Source organism: Bufo gargarizans, chromosome 8, assembly GCF_014858855.1.
Source record: "Bufo gargarizans isolate SCDJY-AF-19 chromosome 8, ASM1485885v1, whole genome shotgun sequence".
In the NCBI taxonomy this organism is placed as follows: Eukaryota; Metazoa; Chordata; class Amphibia; order Anura; family Bufonidae; genus Bufo; species Bufo gargarizans.
The window spans coordinates 177,075,809-177,103,145 of record NC_058087.1 but is presented as its reverse complement, the minus strand read 5'-3'; the positions used below and the strand labels follow the sequence as shown (position 1 = coordinate 177,103,145).

Below are 27,337 nucleotides of genomic sequence, written 5' to 3'. Positions count from 1 at the left end.
CCTGTTGGTGGAATGTTCACCAGATGATGCCACCATAGCTCAGAAAAAGGTCACTTCTTATTTTGACTATGTTGCCAAGCTCTGTGCAGCACTGTTGTTTTTATTTTGCTAGGGCTTGCTGTGGATGGGATTACCAAGGTGAAGGACTATAGTTCCCATGATTTCTAGTTCCAGCTCAGTGTGACCACCGTAAAATGGAACATAACGTAAACTGGCTTGACAATAAAGCTTTGCTCACATCTGCAGTGGAGGTTCCATGCAGAAGATCCATAGCAGATTTTGTCATATTTGCTGAAAAACCCAGCACAGCACATGTATGTCCAGCTTCAGGTTCAGATCTAAATGAGCCCCCCCCCCCCCTCCACAAAAAAAAGGAGTTGCTTTTTAAATGCTTATATTTACATTATTTTATTTTTTTACAATACAGACAAATGCAAATTAACAGCCGAATAAGAAAAAAAAAAAAGGCACATATGTACAATGGTTCTAGTCACTGATTCTGCAATGACTGAAAAGCTTTAGAGACAGGTGGATCCAAACGTCATCTGGACAGAGCTTTCTGCAGCCGCATGATTGACTCCTCGGGTCCTAACGACAGCATCATCTCAGCAACACTTGGCCCTGTCTAGAGAAAAACAAAGGAGGGAAGAATGGGAGTTGTAATCCACAAGCAGAACATCAACACTTCTGGCAAATTCACTATTACACAATAATGGAGAGAATTTCACATTTATTTATTTTTTAGCTCGCCAGCTGTTCTGTGTATGCAGCTAGATCTGCGGATCTTCCTATATACGTTCTATGTAGAGATATGATTGCTCCAGATTACAAAGCTCAAAGATGCACTAATGAATGATTCTGATGACTTCCTGTACCAATTTTGTCACGAAAACATCTATGTAGATATATACACACATAGCAGCCGCCGTTCAAGCCAGGTATGGATGTAAACCATTGGTGTGAACGGCGATTTGGATCTCCACAAGTTCTCTATGACAATAGTGCCCTTGACAGAAAACAGAAAAGGTCGTCAGAACTTTCATGTAATTTTTTCCCTTCATTATCACAGTTTTCAGTCTTCGCACTGCAGATCTGTGTCTCCAGATTGGTTAGTGTGTATAAGGGTCCATTCACACGTCCGTTGTTTCTTTCCTGATCTGTTCCATTTTTTGCGGAACAGATCTGGACCAGATCTGGACCCATTCATTTTCAATGGGTCCTTAAAAAAAAAATCAGACATTGTGCTGTCCGATTTTTTTCAGGACCCATTGAAAATGAATGGGTCCAGATCTGGTCCAGATCTGTTCCGCAAAAAACGGAACAGATCAGGAAAGAAACAACGGACGTGTGAATGGACCCTTAGCATGAGCCCTGCAGGAAGTCGGTACATGTTGAGATGATTTTCCTAAGGCCTCATTAAGGCTACTTTCACATGTGTGCTTTTCCTTTCCGTTATTGAGATCTCAATACCGGAGGAAAGCGCTTCAGTTTTGTCCCCTTCATTGTCAATGGGGACAAAACTGAACTGAATGCACCAGAATGCATTCTGTTCCGATTGGTTGCGTTCCCGTGCTAGCAGTGTTTTTGAGTGCGTCATGGGATGCAGAGCAAGACGGATCCTGCATGAAACACAATGCAAGTCAATGGTGTTGGATCCGTGAATGTCTGATAGGTGAGGGTCCCACCTCTGGGACTTGTTCCTATTTCAAGAATGGGACCCTGGAGTGACTGGAGAGAAAGCTGCACATGCGATGTGACTTCCTAAATTAGAAGTGAATGTAGAGGCTACTGTGACCACGGCGTGACCCCATTCTAGGGCTGCAGCTAACGATTATTTGAATAATCGATTAGTTGCCGATTAATTTCTACGATTAATCGGGAAAAACGACAAAATTACAAAACAGAGAGGTTTATATGATCTTACTTGAAAAATGATGTTCAAAGGCCATATTAAAACAAATTATGGACGACATTATTATGGGGGCTCTGTGGACGACACTATTATGGGGGCTCTGTGGATGACACTATTATGGGGGCTCTGTGGACGACACTATTATGGGGGCTCTGTGGACGACACTATTATGGGGGCTCTGTGGACGACACTATTATGGGGGGATCTGTGGACGACACTATTATGGGGGGGATCTGTGGACGACACTATTATGGGGGGGATCTGTGGACGACACTTATGGGGGATCTGTGGACGACACTTATGGGGGATCTGTGGACGACACTTATGGGGGATCTGTGGACGACACTTATGGGGGATCTGTGGACGACACTTATGGGGGATCTGTGGACGACACTTATGGGGGATCTGTGGACGACACTTATGGGGGATCTGTGGACGACACTTATGGGGGATCTGTGGACGACACTTATGGGGGATCTGTGGACGACACTTATGGGGGATCTGTGGACGACACTTATGGGGGATCTGTGGACGACACTTATGGGGGATCTGTGGACGACACTTATGGGGGATCTGTGGACGACACTTATGGGGGATCTGTGGACGGCGCAGTTATGGAGAGGGGGATCTGTGGACGGCGCAGTTATGGAGAGGGGGATCTGTGGGCGGCGCAGTTATGGAGAGGGGGATCTGTGGACGGTGCAGTTATGGAGAGGGGGATCTGTGGGTGGCGCTGTTATGGAGAGGGGGATATGTGCACTATTATGGGCATAACAGTGCACAGATCCCTTTCCTCATAACAGTGCACAGATCCCCCTTCCCATAGCAGTGCCATAGACAGATCCTCCCCCCTCCCCATAGCAGTGCTATACACAGACCCCCCCTCCCCATAGCAGTGCCATAGACAGATCCTCCCCCCTCCCCATAACAGCCCCGGCCCCGATGCTTATAAGTCGGATTAATCACTGCATCTTTATTTTACCTTTTTACAATGACGCTCCTGTAACAGCCAGGCAGAGCGGACGGCGGCGCAACGTCACTCACTCACGTGACGCACCTGCTCCGCCCACCTCATGAATGAAGGAGGCGGAGCAGGCGTGTCACGTGAGTGAGTGACGTTACGCCGCCGTCCGCTCTGCCTGGCTGTTACAGGAGCGTCATTGTAAAAAGGTAAAATAAAGATGCAGCGACCGCCCGCATAGCAACGAATCGGCGATTATTCGATAACTGAATTCGTCGACAACGAATCCAGTTATCGAATATAATCGATTACATCGATTAATCGTTGCAGCCCTACCCCATTCTAAAGATAGGAGAGGGACCCGCACCTAACAGACATAAATTGCATATCCTACTGATGTTTGGGGCACACCATATTTGTGCTAAAATTTCGTGCCGCTTTATGCTTGAAAAAAGTGGGTGGGTGAGTCGCATGCCTCTTAATAACCTTGGTGCTTTTCCCTCAGGTTTTCATCTCAGCCATTCACTTCTATGTGAGTTATGGAGGCAGCTTAGGACAACCTGCTTGACCGTTTCCGTAACTCTGGCCACCACATACGAGAGGTATTTCAATCTCGCCCATGACTGGATGAGACAGGAATAACCCTTTAAGGCTGGTGTATGAAGTGCCAGTCATAATAAATCTCTCTCATCATGCAATTTGAATTATGGCTGCCATTGGGCTTGACTGTCTACGATTCACTCACCAGACAATGACATCCAGGGCACCTTGGTCAGAAAATGTATGAAAACCGTCTTACAGAAAAATTATGGTTGTGTTGCAAATAGCGACCTGAGTCAACTTAAAACGCGAAAGAGAAATGCTGGCTGGCTGCTATGGGCGCTTCCGATGAGACAGTTTTCCAGCACTCGACCCTCTGAGTATGAGACATTTGTGAGACATTTGCGGTATATTCATTCATTAGCTGCAAGTTCTACCTTCAAGTACTACATTAAGTACAGTGAAGAGATATTGCAGGAGACTGAAGAGATTGGCTTGGAGTTTGCAACTGGCTCATCTGTGTGTTCTTTTGCTAACCATTGCTTGAGAAGAGCTGCAAGTTCTACCTTCAAGTACTACATTAAGTACAGTGAAGAGATATTGCAGGAGATAGTCAGGAGGTAGGCTGGAAGGTGGAAACAATACAAAAAAAAGGTAAGATTTGTTTGATTTAAATTGACAATTTTTTTTTTCTCCTCTTTAAAATGGCAGACTTGGTTCAGTGCAGGAATTGTTGTGCATTTATTTCATGTTCCACTCTTTGGAGATTCGGATGCTGTCAGATCTGTAGACAGTTCTCCTTACTGCAGCAGGAAATTGCATTTTTGAAATCTGAGATATTTAAATTATCTGTTAAACAAACTCTAGCTAGGACTGCTGCAATGCCACTGCCACAGAGGACCCCCAGAAATGGCAGATGGGTTACTGTAGGTTCTGGAAGACTTAGAGTGGTGGATAGAAGACATGTCCCACAGTCGGTGATTCTCCAAAATTCATTTGCAGCACTCTCAGAATGTAAGGACAACATGGATATGGACTCAAGCACAGAGGGTGAGAAACCATCGACTCCTATGTCTAATGTATGCAAGACTGCAGCCAAGGACAAAAAAGATAAAGTGAAGTCTCAAAGGAAGCAGCTGTTGCTGGGTGATTCAATCATAAGAAGTGTGGAGCTTAAAGAAAATGGTTTTGTGAGATGTCTCCCTGGGGCTACTGCTAGAAGAGATAGAAGACGTATTATTAATATTGTTAAGCAAGCAAAGCAGGAAGGGGACGTGGATGTTCTTGTCCATCTAGGGACAAATGACCTGGCTTGCAATGAAGTGTCAGAGGTGAAAAAATCTTTTATCACACTTGGTAATGACGTACAGGATTTTGCATCCACCATTTCATTTTCTGAAGTTCTGCCTGTGCATAATGTTCAGAATGATAGGCAGAGGCGCATAAAGGAGTTCAACACATGGCTTGGTAAATGGTGTCAAGAGCAAGGATTTGGCTTTGTTTCTCATAATAGCTCTACTTGGAATAGAAAGGAACTGTACAAAAAAGATGGTTTGCATCTTTCTCTCAAAGGAACAAATGTACTTAGTGAACAACTCCAAGAATTTGCGAAAGAGTATTTAAACTAGGAAGGGGGGGCAAAAGAGTGAAAATAAAAGAGTCCAATTGCCCCCCGAAACAATGCCAGAACAGGTCAGAAGCACAGAGGGTAAGAAATAAGCTCCGAGTCCTCTCTACAAATGCTCGCAGTTTAGGTAAAAAAATCAATGAACTTGGGTCAATAATGGCATCTGAGAATGTAGATTTAGTGGCTGTTACGGAGACATGGTTTGATGAAAGAAATGACTGGGACATAACCATACCGGGGTACTCTTTATACAGAAGAGACAGAGAAGGCAAGAAAGGAGGAGGAGTGGCCCTGTATGTGAAAGATAGCATTAAATCTAACCTAATACAAGTTGGTGAGGCCAACATAGAGTCAGTTTGGGTTACGTTGCAGTTTGCTAATCATGCAGTAACTCGTGTAGGTGTGATATATAGACCACCTGATCAAGTTAAAGAACTAGATGATCTACTAGTTGAAGAAATAGCTAAAATGACAATGAAAGGAGAAGTTATCATTATGGGAGATTTCAATCTTCCAGATATAAACTGGAAAACCAAAATAGCAAGTTCTACCAGGAGTACAGATATTCTAAATTCCCTACTGGGGTTATCCCTACAACAAATGGTTGAGGAGCCAACCCGGAGGGAGGCCATTTTGGATTTGATATTCACAAATGGGGATTCGGTATATGATGTCATTGTCGGCGAAACCTTGGGATCTAGTGATCACCAGTCAGTGTGGTTTAATATAAGAACTGTGAAAGAGTCCCACCACACAAAAACAAAAGTTTTAGATTTTAGAAAAACAGACTTTTCAAAAATGAAATTAGTCATAAATGAGTCCTTATCAGACTGGAACGGATTACATGGAGTCCAGGAGAAATGGGACTACTTAAAAGGTGCATTATTGAAGGCAACAGAAAATTGCATTAGACTTGTCAGTAAAAGCAAAAAAAGGAAGAGACCACTGTGGTACTCAGCAGAAGTGGCCCAAATCATTAAAAATAAAAAGCTAGCATTTTGTAATTATAAAAAAACCCAGAGCAATGAAGATAAGGAAATCTACAAGATTAGGCAGAAAGAGGCCAAGCAAGTTATAAGAACTTCTAAAGCGCAGGCAGAAGAAAAACTAGCTCAGTCTATGAAAAAAGGGGATAAGACATTCTTCAGATATATAAATGAAAAAAGGAAATTAAAACAAGGAATAACTAAATTAAAAATAAGGACGGAAGGTATGTAGAAGAGAATAAAGGGCTAGCCGACTGCCTTAATGAATACTTCTGTTCAGTTTTTACAAAAGAAAAAGAAGGAGAAGGACCTCCACTAGAAAGGATGACTATTAAATCGTTTGATGCATGTGTCTTTACAGAGGAAGATGTTCTAAGTTTGCTGTCTAAAGTGAAGACAAATAAGTCACAGGGGCCTGATGAGATACACCCAAAATTATTAAAAGAGCTTAGTGGTGAGCTGGCAAAACCGTTAACAGATTTATTTAACCAATCATTAGTAACAGGAGTCGTCCCGGAAGATTGGAAATTGGCAAATGTCGTGCCCATTCACAAGAAAGGTAGTAAGGAGGAATCGAGCAACTATAGACCAGTGAGTCTGACATCAATAGTAGGCAAATTAATGGAAACCCTATTAAAGGATAGGATTGTGGAACATCTAAAATACCATGGATTGCAAGATGAAAAACAGCATGGGTTTACTTCAGGGAGATCATGTCAAACAAATCTTATAGATTTTTTTGACTGGGTGACTAAAATAATAGACGGTGGAGGTGCAGTAGACATCGCATATCTAGATTTTAGTAAGGCTTTTGACACTGTCCCACATAGAAGACTTATCAATAAACTGCAGTCATTGAGCATGGACTCCCATGCTGAGTGGATTAGGCAGTGGCTGAGTGACAGACAACTGAGGGTTGTAGTCAATGGAGAACATTCAAAACAAGGTCATGTTACCAGTGGGCTTCCACAGGGATCTGTACTGGGACCAATTTTGTTTAATATCTTCATAAGTGATATTGCAAAAGGCCTCGATGGTAAGGTTTGTCTTTTTGCTGATGACACAAAGATATGTAACAGGGTTGATGTTCCTGGAGGGAAACGCCAAATGGAAAAGGATTTAGGAAAACTAGAAGAATGGTCAGAACTCTGGCAACTGAAATTTAATGTGGATAAGTGCAAGATAATGCACCTGGGGCGTAAAAACCCAAGGGCAGAATATAGAATATTTGACACAGTCCTGACCTCAGTATCTGAGGAAAGGGATTTAGGAGTAATTATTTCAGAAGACTTAAAGGTGGGAAGACAATGTAATAGAGCAGCAGGAAATGCCAGCAGAATGCTTGGATGTATAGGGAGAGGTATAAGCAGTAGAAAGAGTGAAGTGCTTATGCCGCTGTACACAACACTGGTGAGACCTCACCTGGAGTATTGTGCGCAGTACTGGAGGCCATATCTCCAGAAGGATATAGATACTCTAGAGAGAGTTCAGAGAAGAGCTACTAAACTGGTCCATGGATTGCAGGATAAAACTTACCAGGAAAGGTTAAAAGACCTTAATATGTATAGCTTGGAAGAAAGAAGAGACCGAGGGGATATGATAGAAACTTTTAAATACATAAAGGGAATCAACTCGGTAAAGGAGGAGAGCATATTTAAAAGAAGAAAAACTACCACAAGAGGACACAGTTTTAAATTAGAGGGGCAAAGGTTTAAAAGTAATATAAGGAAGTATTACTTTACTGAGAGAGTAGTGGATGCATGGAATAGCCTTCCTGCAGAAGTGGTAGCGGCAAATACAGTGAAGGAGTTTAAGCATGCATGGGATAGGCATAAGGCTATCCTTCATATAAGATAGGGCCAGGGACTATTCATAGGATTCAGATATATTGGGCAGACTAGATGGGCCAAATGGTTCTCATCTGCCGACACATTCTATGTTTCTATGTTTCTATGTATATAGATTGGTGACTGTCAGCAATGATTTTTACTGCACCTCAAGCCCGCTGAGCATCAGTCGGAGAAGCTTCATGGACGTGCTATATTTTGTGGCTTTCAGCCGCTTCAGGTCATTCCTCAGCTCTTTACTTAACACTTCCAGGCTGGTGCCATGGTGGCTGTTCTGCAAAATCCTGAAAATAAAGGAGCAACACAGATTTCTCTATCATCATCTAGAAGACAACCCGTCACTAGGTGCCCTATTAAGTTTTAAGAATTCCCAAGGCTGGTTTGCTATGCAAGTAGCATTTTTTGAGGTTGTACCAAGTATTGAAGTTCTCTATCCACAGAATAGGGAGTAACTAACAGATCGGTGGTGGTATGACCTCTGGCATCCCCTCATCCTGAGAACCGGATGGAGACGCAGGTTGATCACATGATCTGTTGCTCTGTTCCAACGATCAGCACCCTACGGCACTCCAACGGTTCTGAAATTTCAACTCCATTCACTTCTATGGGCGTTACAAGAACAGCTGAGCAAGTGTGCATGCTGGGAGTTGTAGTTTGATAGCAGCTGGTGTGCTGAAGGTTGATAAACCCTACAATATTCATTCTCTATGGGACTGCCAAAGATAGCACAGTACAGCCCTTGCAGTCCCCTAGAGAATGACCGGAGTGGCAGGGCACATGCCTGACCTGCTGCTTCATTCATTTTCAAAGGTACAGGGCACCCGTTCTCAGGAAAACGGGGTCCCAACTGTCGGATTCCCACTGATCAGTTAATAAGGTGGGCGAATAACATGGTACAACCCCTTTAAAACCAAACTGAACGCTAAAAGTAATACACACTGCACAACCAGACGCCCAATCTCACTGGCTTCGCTTGAAAGGCGATTCAGATCTTCCAGCTGCACGAAGGGTCGGACCCACAGATACGAGTAATCTGGAGACAGTAGATCTGTCAGCAGGTTCAAATGCCCCTGGGAGATAAAAAGGCAGAAAAGATTCCTTAGAACAGCATGAACTAGTGATCAGGGCAGATTGTCAAAAGCGACGCAAAAGAAAAATTGGCCAAAGCAACAAGTCGGTGTCCATTTCCATTGCTTGCTATGGCCAAGTGCTCCAAAGGTGCTGCCAAACAGGAGGCTTCTCTCAGCCTCTCCAGGAGGAGGCACAAATAGACCGTAGACTGTAAAGGACAGCCATTTTTCCGAAGTCGAGATATACGCTGATGTGAGCCAAAGACGCAAGGTGCTCACAAGAGAAATGTATCTTCTTCATATGAGACCCACTCACTGCCCAGGCCCCCCAGTTATGAAATGGTCACCATACTGCAGAGTCCAAGAATTACATACATTTCATCTACAGCACCATACTTTAGGTACCTGATATTCTAAATTATCAGCCAGCCATGGAAATGTAACATTTTCGGGAATTAAACGTATAAGATGCGACTGGTTGTTTCCTAACTGGTTCTCGCTGCTCAGCCTTGACCACAATAACTACAGGTCTGAATTATCGGACGTTCTGGAGATACCGGATTACAAGAACGGCACTGCAGATATAGGCTACATTCACACGACTGTAGTGTTTTGCGGAGCCGGCAATCACAGATACTGGCCCGTATGCGTTCCAACAATTTGCGGACCACACATGGCCACCGCTATCATAGAAAATGGCTATTCTGTGGACAAGAATAGAGCATGCACTATATTTTTGCGGGACCGAACTACGGATGCGGACAGCACGCGGTGTGCTGCCCGCATCTTTTGCAGCCCCATTGAAATGAATAGGTCCGCACCGGATGCGGACTCCTTCATCTGGTCGTGTGAATGAGCCCATACAGTAAGAAACTGAATACCATACAATGATTTGAGAGTCCACATACCTTCCTCAGCACCAGTATCCTCTCAATATACTCTTTATCAAATGTCAGATCCTTGTGCTTCTCTTGCAGAAGCGTCTGCAGCTGTGCCACCAACTGTGCCCGGGTGTCAGCACCCTCAATCCACCGCGTGAGGTGAACCCTACAAGGAATTGGAGATATTAAAGCTCCTGCAGTAAAAGGGATCCTATCTAATGCAGGGATCAGCAACCTCCGGCACTCCAGAATCCTCCTTTCATCTCTATGGGAGTTACAAGAACAGCCGAGTAAATGTGCATGCAGGGAGTTGTAGTTCCACAGCAGCTGGAGTGAAGGAGGTTGCTGATCTCTGATCTAGTGAATAGTCTGTGTACACTTACCTGTTGAAGTCTGGAAGTTTCTCCAGATCCAGGAGGGCAGAATGAGTGCTGGTGCTTTGCAGGTTGTACTGCTGAATTAGTGCGGGGAGAGTTCTGCCGATCTGATTTCCTGGACGGGAAGAAGAACAAATGCTAAGTTTTGCACAGTGCAATTAAAATCTGACCATTTAAAGGAGATGGCAATTATCTATTACTGGCAGCACATGGGCTGGGAATAGCACATGCATGCAGCTAGTAATAAGCCTTATTAAACTATAGCCACCGAGGTCTGAATGTTTAGGCTACTTTCACACTGGCGTTCGGTGCGGATCCATCTTGTATCTGCACAGACGGATCCGCGCCGATAATGCAAGCGCTTGTATTCGTTCACAATGGATCAGTTTGCATTATTCATTTAAAAAAATGTCTAAGTCGAAACGGATCCGTCTTGACTTACATTGAAAGTCAATGGGGGACGGATCCGTTTTCAATTGCACCATATTGTGTCAGTGAAAAAAGTATCCGTCCCCATTGACTTACACTGTAAGTCAGGACGGATCCGTTTGGCTCCGCACGGTCAGACGGACACCAAAACACGCAAGCAGCGTTTTAGTGACGCCTAAAAAACGCAACAGAGACTAAATGCAGCTAAATTGATGCATTCTGAACGGATCATTATCCATTCAGAATGTATTGGGGCTGAACTGATCCGTTTTGGGCAGCTTGTGAGAGCCCTGAAACGGATCTCACAAGCGGACCCAGAAACGCCTGTGTGAAAGTAGCCTTACATGAAGGCATGCCGATGGAGGGTTCTGTCCATCTGTGGCCTCCATTCACTTACACTGGGGACCGATAGAACTAGCGCATGCGCAGTCCGTCCCCAGTGTAAGTGAAAGGAGTGAATATACTCTACAACTAGACTACTGACAACTACGAAACCGCTATATTGTATAATTAGGCGTTTATGGTCTTCATTAAAGAGGACTTTTCACCGCTCCTAACATGCCTATTTTAATAGCTCCATGCATTCCCCATGTCGTGAAGCATCTATTTTTATGACTCCATGTTGCGCCATTCCTTTATTATTTCTACTAGAAGCCATGAATACATTTCTAGCAGTCTGCAGTAAGGGTACAGAGGGGCGGTAACCAGTTTGGAGGGGGCGGGGGGTCTAACCAGTCAGTGCTGCCATTGTCAGACTGTGCAGGGACACACCCCCTACTGGTTACCGCCCCTCTGTACCCTTACTGCAGACTGCTAGCAATTTATTCATAACTTCTAGCAGGAATAATAAAGTGATGGCAAAACACAGAGCCATAAGAATAGATGCTCCAGAACTGTTATTACATGGGGAATGCATGTAGCTATTAAAACAGCCATGTCAGGAGAGGCGTCAGGACCTCTTTAAAGGGGTTTATTAGCAACATTTATCACATAGGCGATATCCAACCACTGGTTCCCCCACGATCACAGAAACAGGCCATGTGTCCATAATGTGAATGGAGCATGTGTGACCACAATGTGGGACTGTCGGAGATAGCAGAGTGCAGCACTCTACAGTACCATAGATCTACAGAGAGCGGTGGACATGTATGTGCACCACCGCGCCATTCACATGGCAGGCTCGGAATCCCTGTTCTTGTGATTGGTGGGGGACCCAGGGATCATACACTTATCACAGATCCTGTGGATACATGATAAATGTTTGTTAATAAGATTACCCTGGCTTTGCATGTAGTCACTTCACCCCTTGACTATTTATTCTCCCTACTCTTCTCATACGGACAAGTCTCGCTCTCCATCTTTACCAGCGAATCCTGATCCGCAGTTCGTTATAATGTCCAGCAGGGCATCCGGCAGGTATCCTCTCTGCGCAAAGTGCTGGATAAATATATCCCCCTGTCGTTTGGAAAGTTTGCTGCCATCTTTGTTGAGCAGGAGCGGGAGGTGAGCATATGCTGGAGGTTGCCAGCCCAAGGCACGGTACAGGAGCAGGTGTTTGGTCGTAGAGATCAGCCACTCTTCTCCCCTCAGGACGTGGCTCACAGCCATTTTGTAGTCATCCACCACATTAGCCAAGTGATAAGTGGGAAAGCCGTCCTGCTTCAAGATCACTGGGTCTCCTTCCACGCTCGCCACATCGTGGTGTGTCCAGCCATAGACCAAGTCCTGGAAGGAATGAGCCCCACCTGGCAACTGGAACCGGACCACAAAAGGCAAATTCTTTGACAGTTTTTCCTGCACTTGGCTTGAGGTAAGATGTCTGCAGCGATTGTCGTAGCTTTAGGAAAGAAAAAGTTAAACGGAAATAAAGCGGTTAACTGCAAAGGCAGGTATCAGCAACCTCCGAAACTCCAGCGGTTGTGAGACTACAAAACCCAGCATGCTCTATATATTTCTGAGAACAGCCAAGGTAGTGCGCATGTTGGGAGCCGTAGTTTCACCCCAGCTGGAGTGCTGGAAGTTGCTGACCCCTGGCATTGGGGGCACAGGGTAGATAGCCCCTGCAAAGAGTGCCACATTCAATTGGCATGGCTGCTTCCCAGCCGAACTGCCTGTGACATTTGGAGCGTGAGGTGATGTCAAGTTGTCATTTAAAGGGGTTTTCCAAGACCTCAGTAGATTCTGGAAATCCCCTTTACTGTGTAGGACGTTGAGGAAAAAAAATAAAAAAGTGCAAAGTCACACTGTCTGACTGGCTTCTATGGTCAAGTGAGGTCTTACTGGACAGGTTGCCACAACCTGGAGGAGCGGCAGTGGGGGAAGCAGTGGGCAGCAGCGGGCAGCAGCACTAGGAGATTTGTGAGTACATTGAAAAGTATCATCCACTGCAGCATTTAGGTGAATGGGTGCAATGTCACAGGTCATGTCTGGAAACAGCACACACAGCACTACAGGTAGGATGTTCCAAACCACCCGAGATGCCTGCTGACAATGCTGCTGCAACGGGATTTCTCCGGAGCCTGGACACCTCTCCAAGTGAAGTGTCTGGAGAATGCAGCACTCTGAGATCACTGAAGGTAGGTCAGCGTCCCCCATTCTCCCCGTAGGTGAGGGTCCCACAGGAGGGACTCATAGGATTTGGGCACTTATGGTGAACTCTGATTGTAATGCCCCTTTAACTGTCTCAGCTGTTGTGAACAAGGAACCAAACACTAGATATATGCCATTAAAGGGGTGATAAATGTACGACTGAAGGGGTCCGATCGCTGGGTTCCCCACCGATCATGATAACAGGGGTCCCACAGTCCCTTGTGTCGATGGAGCGGTAGTGCACACGAGGACTGGGACTTCCAAGTATAGCACTTAATTACCTCCCACAAAAGTGAACTGAGCATTCATGTTTGGTTCATGACAGACGCCAGGGCAGCAGTCATACCTCTGAAAATCATACATTTATCACCCGTCCTGTGGATAGATGATTAATGTTGTTTGTGGACCAACCCCTTTAAGTTGTATCTGTTCAAGAGGAAAGCTGGGTGATACTCAGTATAGCTGCCACAGGGGGTGACACCCAGCTTACCCAAGCATATGCATGGCAAAAGAACACCATACAACTAGGCAGCAGTGCCATTCAAGAGTTTGGTAATACAGTGCTACAACCCCTTGTTGAAGTTGCAGTGACAGCCACATTTGGTGGCACCCAGCTTTCCTGGAAACAGATAAAAAAAAAAATGTAACTAGATTTCCATGGTCGAGCACACCATCTGCAAGTTCTGGCAGAGCTCTGGGAGACAGAGCACCATCTTACCGGGGTGTCTGTCTACTCCTCAGCGCTTCTTTCTTGATCAGCTCCAGTCTCTGCGGAGTACAGAAGCAGCGGTAAGCCGCTTCGCTTTCCATCAACGCTTGCGCCACCTCATGGTATAAGTTCAGCCGCTGTGACTGTTCATAGGGTCCGTAAGGACCTCCTCGCCGGGGACTCTCATCTGGTGGGATCCCTGGAGAGAAGAAATTTACAGTGCAAGTGTGAGCCACATCTTCTCCAAGATTGTATATACAGTGGTCCCTCAAGTTACAATATTAAAGGGGTTCTCCGAGACTTTTAAAGGGAACCTGTCACCTGGATTTTGTGTATAGAGCTGAGAACATGGGTTGCTAGCACATCTGCAATACCCAGTCCCCATAGCTCTGTGTGCTTTTATTGTGTAAAAAAAACGATTTGATAGATACACAAATTAACCTGAGATGAGTCCTGTACGTGAGATGAGTCAGGGACAGGACTTATTTCAGGTTAATTTGCATATGTATCAAATCGGTTTTTTTCACACAATAAAAGCACACAGAGCTATGGGGACTGGGTATTGTGGATGTGCTAGCGGCCATCTCGCAACCCATGTCCTCAGCTCTATACCCAAAATCCAGGTGACAGGTTCCCTTTAAGAAGTAAAATGACGGAAAACCCCTTAATTCTGGGATGCCATGTTGAAAACACTATGGCTGGGTTCACACCTGAGCGTTTTACAGCACGTTCCTACGCGCTGTAAAACGCTCAACAAGGAGAAACCAATGATTCCCTATGGGAATGGTTCTGACCTGGGCGTTTTACAGAGCGTACGATCGCGCTTTAAAACGCCCGACGCCCCAAGAAGTACATGAGCTTCTTTGGGGCGTCTTGTCGCGCGTTCCCGTACATAGACTCTCGGGAACGCGCGACAATCGGCGTTCGCTTGTCTCTGTGTGCGCGATTGCAAACGCTGGTACAATCGCGCATACAGAGTGCTCCTTTCAGAACGCTCAGGTGTGAACCCAGCGTATAACTTGAGTTCTTAACTCTATGGAAAACTACTAATTGGTTCCAAAGCCCCAAAATGTCATCCTGAGATAAGAGAAATGAAGATTTAAGAAAAGTAAGCAGATAACTAAGATAGGTGAAGAAAGTTCTTCCATAGAACAGTCAGGAACGGCTGCCGGAAGCTGTAAAGCACTTTCTAGGATGAGCACAGGAGCTTCTTCAGGGTCCTGTATAGTACACATTGTGCCAGGAAAAATAGGAAAAAACACCCTCACCTGGTGTCCAAAGGAGCAGCTCATCCTGGCACAGATCGAGGGCAGTATGGGACATGTAGTACCGCACTGTACTGTAAAGAGGAGCTAATAAACAACCACTACAGGCGTTTTACCAGAGAAAGGGCCATGTATGTCTAGTTTTACCTTGCAATATCCCAGGAAAAAATCGCTGTATGCTGAAAATAATGTATCTTGAGGGTCCAATATATATATATATATTTTTTTTACATAAAAAGGTTGAAACGTGAGGGTCTACCTGCCCACTCCAACATATCTTCTATGCCATCCGCCGCTCCTGGAACCAAGCGGCTTCTATCTGTGTCTTCAAGGCGCAGAATAAAAGCTCCTCCATGTTGCTTAGCAAAAAGGTAATTGTAGAGTGCAGTGCGCAGACCACCCAGGTGTAGAAAACCTAAGGAGACACGAGATGGGGGATCAGCAAAACTCTTTGGGTCCATGTGCCGGCCGCGGCTTCCCTGACCCGAACTGACCATATCAGAGTAAATTATGATACAGTCCGTTCATATCAGATGGTGGGGGTATTGTACTGTACTGTACTGCATCACATCAGTACACGGCAATGTCCCCGCCATCAGACAGAGACTGGCTGTATCATAAATTACTGTAATACCGTCAGTCCGGGTCAGGGGTCGCTGTCGGCCTGGGAGATGTGGCCGACACATGGAGAGTCTTTCCTGGGCCGATCGTGGACGTGTGCGCAAGTTCTTTGAGTGTAACTGCTATTCTTTTTTAATTTTTTATTTGTGTAATATGTAGAGGCAGAGATGTTGATCATTTTTCTAGAAAAACGGCTCTAAAGTGGCCCATTTTGAGCCTTAGGCTCCATTCACACGTCCGTAACGTGTTTTGCGGATCCACAGATCCGCAAAACATGGACACTGGCAATGTGCGTTCCGCATTTTGCGGACCGCACATCGCCGGCACTAATAGAATATGTTCTATTTTTTTGGGGAACGGAATTGTGGTCCGCAATTCCGTATCCGGGCAGCACATCGTGCTGCCCCATAGAAATGAATGGGTCCGCCACTGACTGTGTTTACATAACACAGTCAGTGTTGAGCGCGTCTCCACAATTATGTAAACAGAAGACAGAGGAGCGTTGCTAAGGCTCAAAATGGGCCACTTTAGAGACGTTTTTCTAGAAGAAATGTACGTTTTCAGTAATTAAAGTATATTACAAAAATGATCAACATTACTGCCTCTACATATTACAAAAAAAAATAAAAAAAATGAATGACAGTTACACTTTAAAGGGAATCTGTCACCAGGAAATTCCCTGTTACACCAGGCAGGGAGTCTTGTGGGGCTAGCTGCAGCTCACTGTAATGATATATTTCACTTTGCGATCCTTTGCTTCGTTCTGGAGAAAAAAAAGTACTCTCAATCCATATACAAATGAGCAGTCAAGTGCAACGAGGGTGGACACAACTGCCTCTGTGCACCCTTGCTCCTCCTGCCAGCCTCTCCAGGGCCAGGTAAGAGGACTATGCATGGGTCTTCACCACGTCCGTGACACACCTTGGGGTCTGTGTTAGGCCCCTGGTTGCCATCGCGTCGAACATTTATGGCGCTGTGACTGTACTACCACCCGCCTGGACCATAAATATATGGCGCAGTGCAGGAAGAAGTAAAAAAAATAATAATAATTGCCCTACCGTTTTGTGTATACAGCTCCCATGCAGAGCTATGTGTTTCCATGGTTACAGACTACATACAAGGTGTGTGTAGTCTGACCCTGCAGTCATATTGCTCCCAGGTAGTGGAGGGGGCAGATGTCACGAGCAATAGGTTGATCAGAGGTGACTTATGGTACAGCCTGAGCTGTTCTGACATAGCAGAGTTGGGTTGTGTCCAGCAGTTCAAATTTACCTGTGGGGCTCGGAGCAAATCGCACCCGAATTTCCTTATCTGGCCCTCCAGTACACCCCCTGGTCCCCTGACGGGCTGCTGAGAGGAGAACCCTGCCTAACAGCAGCCTCATCTCCCCAGATGTTGCCCTTGTCAAAAGTTGTCTTCCACCGGCCACTGTCCTGCATTCACAAACCAGGTTCCTGAAATGTCTTCATGACAGGCGCCATTATACCGGAGTTCCTGGCTATAGTCTATTACCATAGTCTTCAAAAAAATGGCGGCGTCATCGGCAATGATTAGCGTCCAATTGCCCTTTGGTTGGCAAAATACCGGAAGATTGGCAAATCAGCTCCCGGAGACTAATCACGACATCCTGCGGCTTGTCTCTATGGTATCATCATCATTCTTCCGGTTCTAGCTAGGCCTACGGTGGTCGACTGGGTCCAAAAAGATCTGATTGTGCGTTTCCCGGCAGCACTAGCGCTGGCGACTTGTACACAATCATCATGGCGTCCCAGGACGGTGGGTACCGGGTCCCCCGAGGGCAGAGCCGTGTGTTAACCTTTTCTGACCAGTGCAGAGACTGGCGGCTGTGTGTTGCCCTGTCACTCGGACTGTTGTGCCAGCTGCCACAGCCATTCCTGCCCTGATGCCCCTCTCATTATAACTGCCTTCCTTTAGATGCCCTTTCTTGCTGCCACCCCCTCCCTAGGATCCGCCCAGCTACACGTCCTAACTTTATGCCCAGCTCATGTGCCATCTGTCATTCATGCATGCCCACTGCCCATCCTTGCTGCTTGTGTGCCATATGTAAACCATAGCCCCCTATTGTGTGCCATCTGCTGGCATCACTGCCCTGAGGGCCCTGTGTGCTGTGCATGGGGCATCATGTCATCCCCAATATGGGGCAGTGCCATCTTCCGAATCACTTGACAACTTCTCCTAGGTGTCGTTACCCATCAGGAGTTGTCAGACAATGCGCCCGCTGACAAAAGTTACACTTTTCCGCAACTTTTGGGCATTTTGACTCCGAGGAAAGTTCAAATCCTGGATGAGAAGGGTGCCGACAAGTTGTTCCACCCAGTGGCGGTAACGCTGGCCACCACATCCGTATAACGCCAGCCTTTTGTTGCTTCCTCCCTTGTGCCATGCCATATATGTGCCAACTATCCGTTATAAATGCCCGTCCAATGCCGTGGGCCATGAGCGTGCCATGTTTCTCCTCTGTGCCATAGCTTGCTTGTGTTTTGCATGACGGTACTGCTTAAAAATCTCCCTCCTTCTGCGTGCCACGAGTGCAATCTGACGTCCTGGCATGCGCCATATATCCGTGGTTATGTATGGGTGATAAGTGTCACTCCTGTTAGGGGGTAAGGTTTCTGAAATATGAGGATCTAGCCCAGGGATCAGCAACCTTTGGCACTCCAACTGCTCGGAAACTACAACTTCCAGCATGCAAACATTCTTCTTACTCCCATAAAAGTGAATGGAGCACTCTGGGAGTTGTAGTTTCAGAACAGCTGGAGTGCCGGAGGTTGCCGATCCCTGATGTAGCCTAATTATGTCTATCACACGTCTGTGATGATATCCGTAACAAGATGGTCAGTGTTTCGTCCGTGTATCCGTTTTTTCCTCTCCGTGTGTCATCTGTAATCCATGCTAGGCTGAAATGTAATTTCCAGAGCGTGTCCTACCAATGCTCTGTGAAAATTACTGATCGAACATGGATAGTCCGTGTTTTTCAAGGACCCCTAGACTATAATTTGCGCAAGGGATCTGTAATGCTTAGTCCAAATAGGGCGTGCTTCACTGATGTGTGAAAGAGGCCTTATAGAGCGCGTCACAGAGAAGTCATCTCCCAGCAAAGCCAGACAGTGGGTGCACGCTGGGAGTTGTAGCTTTACGGCAGCTGGAGAGCCACCGGTTGGGCACCAGAGACATGCCAGACTCTCTCATCGGTAGGGACCATGATGATGCCCCCTCACCAATTGCTAGGGTGAAGGGGGGTCCTATACTGTTCACAGCACGGTACCCCCTTTGTCTCCTGTTGGGCTCACTTAGGGAGGTATAGACCGGCCATGGAATTGCGTAGCATTATGTGACCCATCGCCATCTCTCTCTCTACAATGACTCCTGTTGAAGCAGAAGATGCGCTGCGCCGAGCTCTGTATCGTAGTGGAGCCCCTTTATTTCAGTGATTGGTTGTAGGGATAGTGCCAGCCCAGGCCAATGGAGACTGATGTCATGTCAGAACAAGTTCTCTGAGATCGGATTCACACTGATGCTGTGGGTCTGGGTCCATTAAACCCGCTGTTCGGCTGTGACACATCTGAGGAATTCAGACATATAATACGTGACTGTGGCCTAACTGGGTACATAGAATATGGCAGCAAATCAGACAAGTAGCTGAATTGCCTATGACACGGACCACTAAACTCTGGCACTCCAGCTGTTTTAAAACTACAACCCCCAGCATGCTCTATTCACTTACAGCCTGGTAAGTGTGCATTTTGGACGTTGCCAATCCTTGCCGAGTCTGTACCCTGTGATATGTATGTCCATTATTATGGTGTATTGCAGGGGTCAGCAACCAGTTGCTGTGAAACTACAACTCCCAGCATTCATGCTTGCTCGAGTGTTCTCGTAACAACTCTAGAAATGAATGGAGCGATCAGGAAATTGTAGGTTCAGAACAGCTGGAGTGCCGGAGGTCCCTGATCTCTGGTGTATGCTATAGTCACCATCAATGTGTTATGTCCCCCTCCTTCATTTTTTGTCCCTAAAAAAAATAATAATAATCTAGTCGCGTCACATTGAACGGGACCTGGTCCTGTGTTTCACTTAGCGCCTGATGAAGAGGACGCTATCACTTCACTTGTGTCCCTGGCCTGTCTACTCTGCTGCTAGCCCTCAGCCGCCTGCATGAACCGTGACATAATCTGCCCCTCAGGTTCATACAGATCTGGTCTGCAGTAGGATTTCAACACATTAATATGTACATATGGAAATCCATCCTTAAATAATTTGCAGCAGGCAGTGAACTTATTTGACCCCCGAAACACCCCCCCCCCCCACCCCGTGCGGTGTCATCTCAGGGACAGTTGTGACCATTTACCTTCATTCTGCTGACGCGATTGTCCGACTAGTGTGGAACGATCTGTTTTGTGCATGGCTGAACTAACCCTTCAGTGTCCTTGTCCCCTATAGAAGTGGAAGAGCTGGGGATGGAGGCGGATGGACAGAAGCCACAGCTGAGCTGTGAAGAAAGCGGGGACATAGCTCCTCAGGACAGCAGCTCGGCGCAGCCGGAAGAAGACGGCGCTGTCAGTAATGGAGGGGACTCCGAGTCAGAGAAAGAGCTTGTAGAGTTTAAAATCATTTGGAATAAGAACAAGTACGACGTAAAGCTTCCAGTTGGATAGTACAGGAGCAAGCCTTAAACAGAAGATACATACACTCACAGGTAAGTCCTCCAAAAGGGATATCTGTCTCTATGATAGACCGCTTTAAAGGGAATCTGTCACCAGGTTTTATGCTGCCCTACCTGAGCGCAGTGATTGCAGCACTGGTCTTTCATAAAATCGCACTTTATAAAGTGCAGTGCGAGTCCTCAGTGTTCACGAGCTGCAGGCTAACCCTGCCCTCCAGCGCTGATTAGCAGCCGTCTCCTTATTACTGTGCATAGGGAGAAAGCTGTCTACCAAGGGCAGGGAGCCAGCAGTCCATGGATCAGCTCACATTGCACTAAAGAAACTGGGATTTTTATGAAAATGACACCATATGGAAAAGTGAGTGCCAAACTTTTAAAGGGTCACTGAGTTTACAATTTTTTTTTTATATGTAATATAGAGACATATCAAAGATTTTGATTGGTGGGACCCCCACCTATCCCTACAACGAGACAAGGGAAGCGATCGCATATCGCACTCTGCAGAGGATGGAATTGAGACCGGCCCATAGACTTCTGTTGAGCTAGTCTCCTGCAGCGATATAGGAGCACCTTTCTCTCCTCGTTTTAGCGATCGGTGGGGGTCTCAGTACTCAGACCCCCAATGATCAAATTTTTTGATATGTATCTATGACACATCAAAAGTTTTCTTTGAAAACTGAGTGACCCTTTAAGACTCGGGCTACACAGACTTTAAGACATGAAAGAAAATCCCATCAGGCCACCTTACTCACTACTTCTATAGGGTACGACCTATCAGAACATTTACACCATAGTGTGTGATCTACCATAGGAGTCAATGGGTAAATGTCTTCACAAAATGCAGACCGGACGCCCCATCTCTTTGGATGGAGAATGCCCTCTGATGGACTATGGCTATCTGCTGCTCACATCCGTTTACTTTGTACTTTCAGGTCTTCCACCAGCTATGCAGAAAGTCATGTTTAAGGGGCTGCTTCCCGAGGACAAGACACTACGAGAAATCAAGGTCACCAATGGAGCAAAGGTTATGGTAGTAGGTTCCACCATCAATGACGTACTGGCTGTTACCACCCCCAAAGAGACCGTCCAGCAAGAGGTGAAGGAGGAGGAGAGCAAGAAGGAGCCATTGTGCAGGCAGAAGGTAAGGCTACCATTTCTTCAAATAGATGCCCTTCTTAAAAGTCTCCTGATGGCGCCTCTTTTAATATGGGAGGAAGGCGTAATGCCCAAGAGGAAAACCACAGGGTGACTTGGTGAACATCCAGACTCCATGAAGATGTCACCAATGCTGGATATCAACCCACAGCCTCTAAACGAAACGGCGACAATGCTGCCCCGGCAAAGCATCTCAATTATCTGGATTGTGGGTCATGTCCTAGATTTTATTCTTTATTTTTGAGATATATATTAAGTACTTTTTCCATCTAGTCTTAAATTCTAACATTTCTTTTTATATATTTAAGCAACACAGAAAGGTACTGGACAAGGGCAAACCGGAGGACGTCATGCCATCCCTGAAAGGCGTGCAGGTAAGGACACATTTTTCTGGTAGCCGGCGGTACCTAATGGTACCCAAGCACAGCAGGCTGAACCTATAAGGGCGAGTTCAGACTGTACTGTATAATACATGTGGATGGGGTTTTAAAAACACCGTCTACGTGTAGCAGATAATAAGGCATGCTGGGGATTTGCAAATGTGCTGCATGCTCAGTATGTTATGCCATTGATTTCCATTATGGATTTCATCCCCTCATGTAACTCATGCAGATTTGCAGTGCAGTCTTTATGGATTTACAGTGAAATCCACAGCAGAAAAATTCTGCCACATGTGAACTCACCCCAAGAGCCTGATGACCTATCGGTATCTGATTGGTGGTGCCCCTTCCTTGATTAGTTGTTTGAAGGGGCTGCAGCACTTGGGCGAGCCTTTGACAATATACTGCACTGGTACTGAAGACGTATTGCCATTCTTGTGTTCTGTTCCAGGAGAGACTTCCGACGACTCCTATATCTGGTATGTACAATAAATCTGGAGGGAAAGTCAGGCTGACATTTAAACTGGAGCAAGACCAGCTATGGATTGGTACAAAAGGTGAGAAACCAACAGCTCCAGGCAGCAAGGCACAATGTGATAAGACTGTGCCATGAATGTGTAGGATAGATGAGGCTTTCTTCAGATCCTGATATTTGTATACGATGGGAGTACCCTCTGACGTATGCCACTGTATACCCATTGGCCACATTGTTAAAGGGGTTGTCTTACTTCAGCAAGTGGCATTTATCATGTAGACAAAGTTACTACAAGGCACTTACTAGTGTATTTTGATTCTCCATATTGCCTCCTTTCCCGGCTTGATTCATCTCTCCATAACATTATACGCAGCTCGTTTGCATAGTTACGACCACCCTGCAAACCAGCAACGGTGACCGTGCTTCCACACTACAGGAAAATACCTATGCGCACTCTTGTGGTCCCGGCTACTGTAGAGGCTGGCGCCTTTTCCTATAGTGTACAAGCACGACCACCGCTGCTGGATTGCAGGGTGGTCATAACCCCTGGATACAAGCTGCGTATAATGTTATGGAGAGATGAATCCAGCCAGCAAAGGAAGCAATATGGAAAATCACAATACATTAGTAAATGCCTTGTAGTAACTTCGTCTATATGATAAATGCCATCTGCTGAAGTGAGAGAACCCCTTTAATGTGAGTCTGGTACCTGAGTAGTGTTCAGAGATCCGGCCTGCAGGAGCTCTCTGGATCCGGTATTGCCGGATGCTGCCTGAATGCCCGTCGGTCCCATTAACTATAACTGGGACAGGAGTAGATCCGGCTGCAACCTGGCAAATATGCAGAGAATCGGCCGGACTAAAACTGCTGCGTGGGGCCAGCGGACATTCGAGCAGCGTCCGGCAATGCCGAATCCAGAGGGCTCCTGCAGACTGTAGCCTGTCGGATCTCAACTAGCGGGAGGAGTTTGTATACCTGGTTATGGCCACACAAGTCTGTACAAAGAATTGTGACTTTTTTTTTTTTATGCAGAAAGAACAGAAAAAATCCCCATGGGTTCTATTAAAAATGTACTCTCCGAGCCAATTGAAGAACATGAAGACTATCATATGATGGTAAGGGGCGTCTCTGTACTTTTAGATAACAGGAACTTTATTTCCATGAACTTGGAAGCAGCAGCATCTTACGCAGCAGGAGGAGCTGAGCAGATTCATGTATAGCATAGCCTGTTATGTCAGCCTTTGCCTATATTTTTTTACTTATCTGGAGGATTTTCTTCCCTTTATGTGGGTGGGCAGCAGCTCATCTAAGACAGTCAACCACCTGCCTCTCCCGGGAGGCATTTCAGGTAGCTCTTGTTAACCCCTTCCTGTCCTGCCTATAAAATAGCGCCTCACATATAGCCCTAAAGATACATATGGTATGTAGTGCCCCAACCATTTCCTTCTCCACTGTCTAGAGAGAGATAGCGCTATATACTTCTATGAAGTTAGAGGTAGGGATGTATGAATGAATGGCGTCTGGACCTGCTTTAGGCCTCTTGCACACGAACGTATTTTCTTTCCGTGCCTGTTCAGTTTTTTTTTCCGGACCAGATGCGGAAGCATTCACTTTAATGGGTCAGCAAAAAAAACAGAAGTTACCCCGTGTGCATTCCGTTTCCGTATTTCCATTCCGCAAAAAAATAGAACATGTCCTATTATTGTCCGCATTACGGACAAGGAAAGTACTGTTCTATGAAGGGCCAACTGTTCCATTCCGCAAAATATGGAATGCACAAGGGATGTCATCCGTATTTTTAGCGGATACGTTTTTTTTGCGGACCGCAAAATACATACGGTTGTGTGCAAGAGGCCTGTGAGATCAGGGAAGCTACTGAGCATATTAGTCCACCACTGAATGCAAGATAAGGATAAACAGTAGGGGGCGGTATCTTAGAGGAAAAACGTAAATCACATCAAAAACAAAACGTATTTTTATTGCATGTTTATTGCAGTAATACTTAATTTGAAATGTCCTGTTGATACTAATACTGTTCATAGGACACTCTTTTTACGTTTGTAGGAGTCCAGTGGGCGGGCTTGCACAGGGAAGGCTGGCAATCATTGTCTTTTTATTTAGGCAGGGGCTATTATTAAAATCAAAAGCCAAGGGGTGACTGCTATAATAAAACTTAACTTTTAATGATAAGACAGGTAAAATGAACCCAGATCAGAATAACTTAAAATTGTTAACTTCATAGATATACTCAACCCCTATGATAACCAGGGGTATGAGCGGCTTGTACGGGGTACGCGGCGGCACCCAACCCATGGAAATGAAAAAAAGAACCAATAGTTCCTACCACATCCAGTGTGTAGGTAGGGTTTTCTCACCTGGTGATCCCCCGCGAGACAGGATATTACTCGCTACGGGAACACGGGTATTGTCCAGTCCCCTACTCCCTCCGTACGCAAGTAGAGTTAGGGTTGTCTAGGGCCTTGACAACAGGGAAAAGTCCTGGACGGGGCCGCTCTTTTCAGGGCGATGACTCCGTATTAGGAGGTCATCAGGGTGTACTAGCCTGAGTAGGGCATACTAGAGACAGTATAGTACCCCTAGCCCCGTCTTCACACTGGCTACGCATGAGTACGTCTGTGAATGAGACAGCAAGCACAGGAATTCCTGAAACTTTATTGAGTGGACACATGTCTGAACCATATTCGCATGATGCAATTCAACGGGACCGGTAAGATCGACCCATTTTTTTTACCAGTCTGATTGTAGATACACCCCTTTTGGGTTGTTGTACATACACCTGTTGCTACTAGTAGAATCATTGTTACGCCCTTATGGGGTTGCAGATCTTTTGGTTTATTTGTTCTTGTCGGGGCTCTTTATTATTCTTTCATTTATTTCATTCAAAGTTAAGTTTTATATGCTATACTGCCCCCCTTTAAATACTCTGTAGGTAGGGTGTCCATCAGGCATAAACCGGGGTCAAATGAGTGCAGGGAATGGATGTGGTAGGAACTATTGGTTCTGTTTTCATTTCCACGGGTTGGGTGCCGCCGCGTACCCTGTACAAGCCGCTCATACCCCTGGTTATCATAGGGGTTGAGTATATCTATGAAGTTAACTATTTTAAGTTATTCTGATCTGGGTTCATTTTACCTGTCTTATCATTAAAAGTTAAGTTTTATTATAGCAGTCACCCCTTGGCTTTTGATTTAGATGTTGCTGGTAAAGCACTTCCATGGTGGTCATCCTCTGTGGTTCTAGGTTGGATTTTGTGTGGGGCTATAGTTTCAACGACCCATTAAAAGGGTTGTGCCAAGTATGAAAGTTATACCCTATCCACAGTGTAGGGGATAACTAACTGATCGCTGGGATCCCACCGATCCCGACAATGGTGGTCCCATGTCTATATGAAGCAGCAGGCCAAGCATGCTCCTTGCAGCTCCATTCATTCACTATGGAACTGCAAGAAATGGCCAAGTGCTGTACTCCGGCAGTTCCATAGAGAATGAATGAAACGGCAGGGTGCATGCTTGGCCTACCGCTCCATCAGGACAGGGGCGTGGGATCTCTGTTCTCAGGATATTTAGCACAACCCCGTGACATAGCCATGCACACGAATTTACGTTTGTCTGTATCTCCCACTGAATGATTTTTTTTCTTCTACAGGCTTTTCAGCTCGGTCCTACCGAAGCATCTTACTACTGGGTATACTGGGTGCCAGTACAGTACGTGGATGCCATCAAGGACACAGTGTTAGGGAAATGGCAGTATTTTTGAAGTTACGCTCACCTCTGGCACAGGACGCGAGACAGTGGGAGGAGCCATCCAACAGCCACACCTTTTCTTACCCCGCATCCTCAACACCTGAACCCCGACCCCGCCATCCAATCCCTTTCTCCACTGCTCCACGGAAACTTACCGGGGTGGAACTTTTGCCGTTGCAAAACATCCTGTGCGACAGAGAAGGCTTACTTTATAGGAGCCAGAGGTGACCGATCCAAAAAATAGTTTACATTTTTAACTCTTGCACGTTGCAGGGTCCCCCCCTGCAGCTGCCTCAGCCATATATATCCAAGTCAATAAAGCAAACCGCTCCTTTTTTTTTTAAATTCCCTTTTAAACCCTTTCCACTGCTAGGGAAGACCTATAGGGCCAATAGATGGGTCTTCCTGAGCAGCCTTGGGAGAAGTATCGGATGATTTGATGCGGACACCAACGTGTCAGAATTGGAACAGCGCCGTCTGCAGATGCCACGTCTTCACTGCATGCAGGGACCCCTTCAAAACACGCAGAGAAGCCCAGCTGAACGCTAGGAAAAATCCTCGCAAAGTGCGGCAAATGTTTCCATAAATACTCTTTATATTTAGTATCTGCCAGCACGGTAATGGAGGGATTTCAAACTGCTTAATTGTTTTTTGTTTTGTTTTTTGTTTTCTTAATATAGAAAAAAAATAATTAAATGGATGCAGGAGAGGCTGCACTGTAAAAAAAACGTCTTTGTCCATGTGTAACTGTGGTTTAAAAAATCTGCAGTATGTTGTAGCACAGTGCACTAGATATAGAAGGGATTCTATAGTTTAAAGGGGTTATCTGGTAAAAAATATAGATGACCTATCCCCAGGATAGGTCATCAATATCAAATCGGCAGGGGTCCTGGTTGTCGGAAGAGCTGATAGCAGAGTCCGTGAGCCTGGGCAGCCTCTTCCTAAGTCATGTGACGTCACCGTACTTAAGTCACATGGCCTAGTTGGATCTCAGCCCCATTGAAGTGAATGGGGCCGAGCTGCAATACCATTCACAGCCACTATACAATGTACTGGCGCTGTGCT

The 27,337-nt window shown here is 45.8% G+C and overlaps 2 protein-coding genes across 3 annotated transcripts; one reads left to right on the top strand and one right to left on the bottom strand.

The window, feature by feature from the left end:
* Positions 1–389: 389 nt before the first annotated feature.
* On the bottom strand, positions 390–17,266 carry EARS2 (glutamyl-tRNA synthetase 2, mitochondrial). 2 transcript variants are annotated; one of them, XM_044303768.1, is made up of 9 exons: positions 17,087–17,265; positions 15,453–15,608; positions 13,938–14,127; positions 11,995–12,467; positions 10,208–10,316; positions 9,852–9,990; positions 8,813–8,943; positions 8,022–8,157; positions 390–625 (listed from the first exon to the last, which is right to left on the bottom strand). In XM_044303768.1, exons 1-9 carry the CDS (start codon positions 17,196–17,198, stop codon positions 542–544), a joined length of 1,530 nt encoding a protein of 509 aa, XP_044159703.1. In that variant the 5' UTR covers positions 17,199–17,265; the 3' UTR covers positions 390–541. The 2 variants fall into 2 exon arrangements, 1 of the variants encoding a protein (XP_044159703.1); XR_006391076.1 differs by having other exon boundaries at positions 471–625; positions 8,838–8,943; positions 17,087–17,266.
* Positions 17,267–17,453: 187 nt separating this feature from the next.
* Positions 17,454–27,000, top strand: UBFD1 (ubiquitin family domain containing 1). The gene is given in 8 exon segments (XM_044303709.1): positions 17,454–17,590; positions 20,276–20,481; positions 20,483–20,531; positions 21,431–21,639; positions 21,962–22,027; positions 22,485–22,590; positions 23,541–23,623; positions 26,175–27,000. Coding segments are annotated over 8 exon segments (846 nt in total). The 5' UTR covers positions 17,454–17,574; the 3' UTR covers positions 26,286–27,000.
* Positions 27,001–27,337: the final 337 nt, after the last annotated feature.

What these genes read in the sequence shown, in the direction of transcription:
- EARS2 (XM_044303768.1), bottom strand. Translation starts at nt 17,198, where the DNA reads ATGAGGCTGCTGTTAGGCAGGGTTCTCCTCTCAGCAGCCCGTCAGGGG. An exon ending in AGATATGTTGGAGTGGGCAG is followed by an intron (nt 14,128 to 15,452) that starts GTAGACCCTCAC and finishes TCTTCTCTCCAG; the next exon opens with GGATCCCACCAGATGAGAGT. An exon ending in GGATACTGGTGCTGAGGAAG is followed by an intron (nt 8,944 to 9,851) that starts GTATGTGGACTC and finishes TTTATCTCCCAG; the next exon opens with GGGCATTTGAACCTGCTGAC.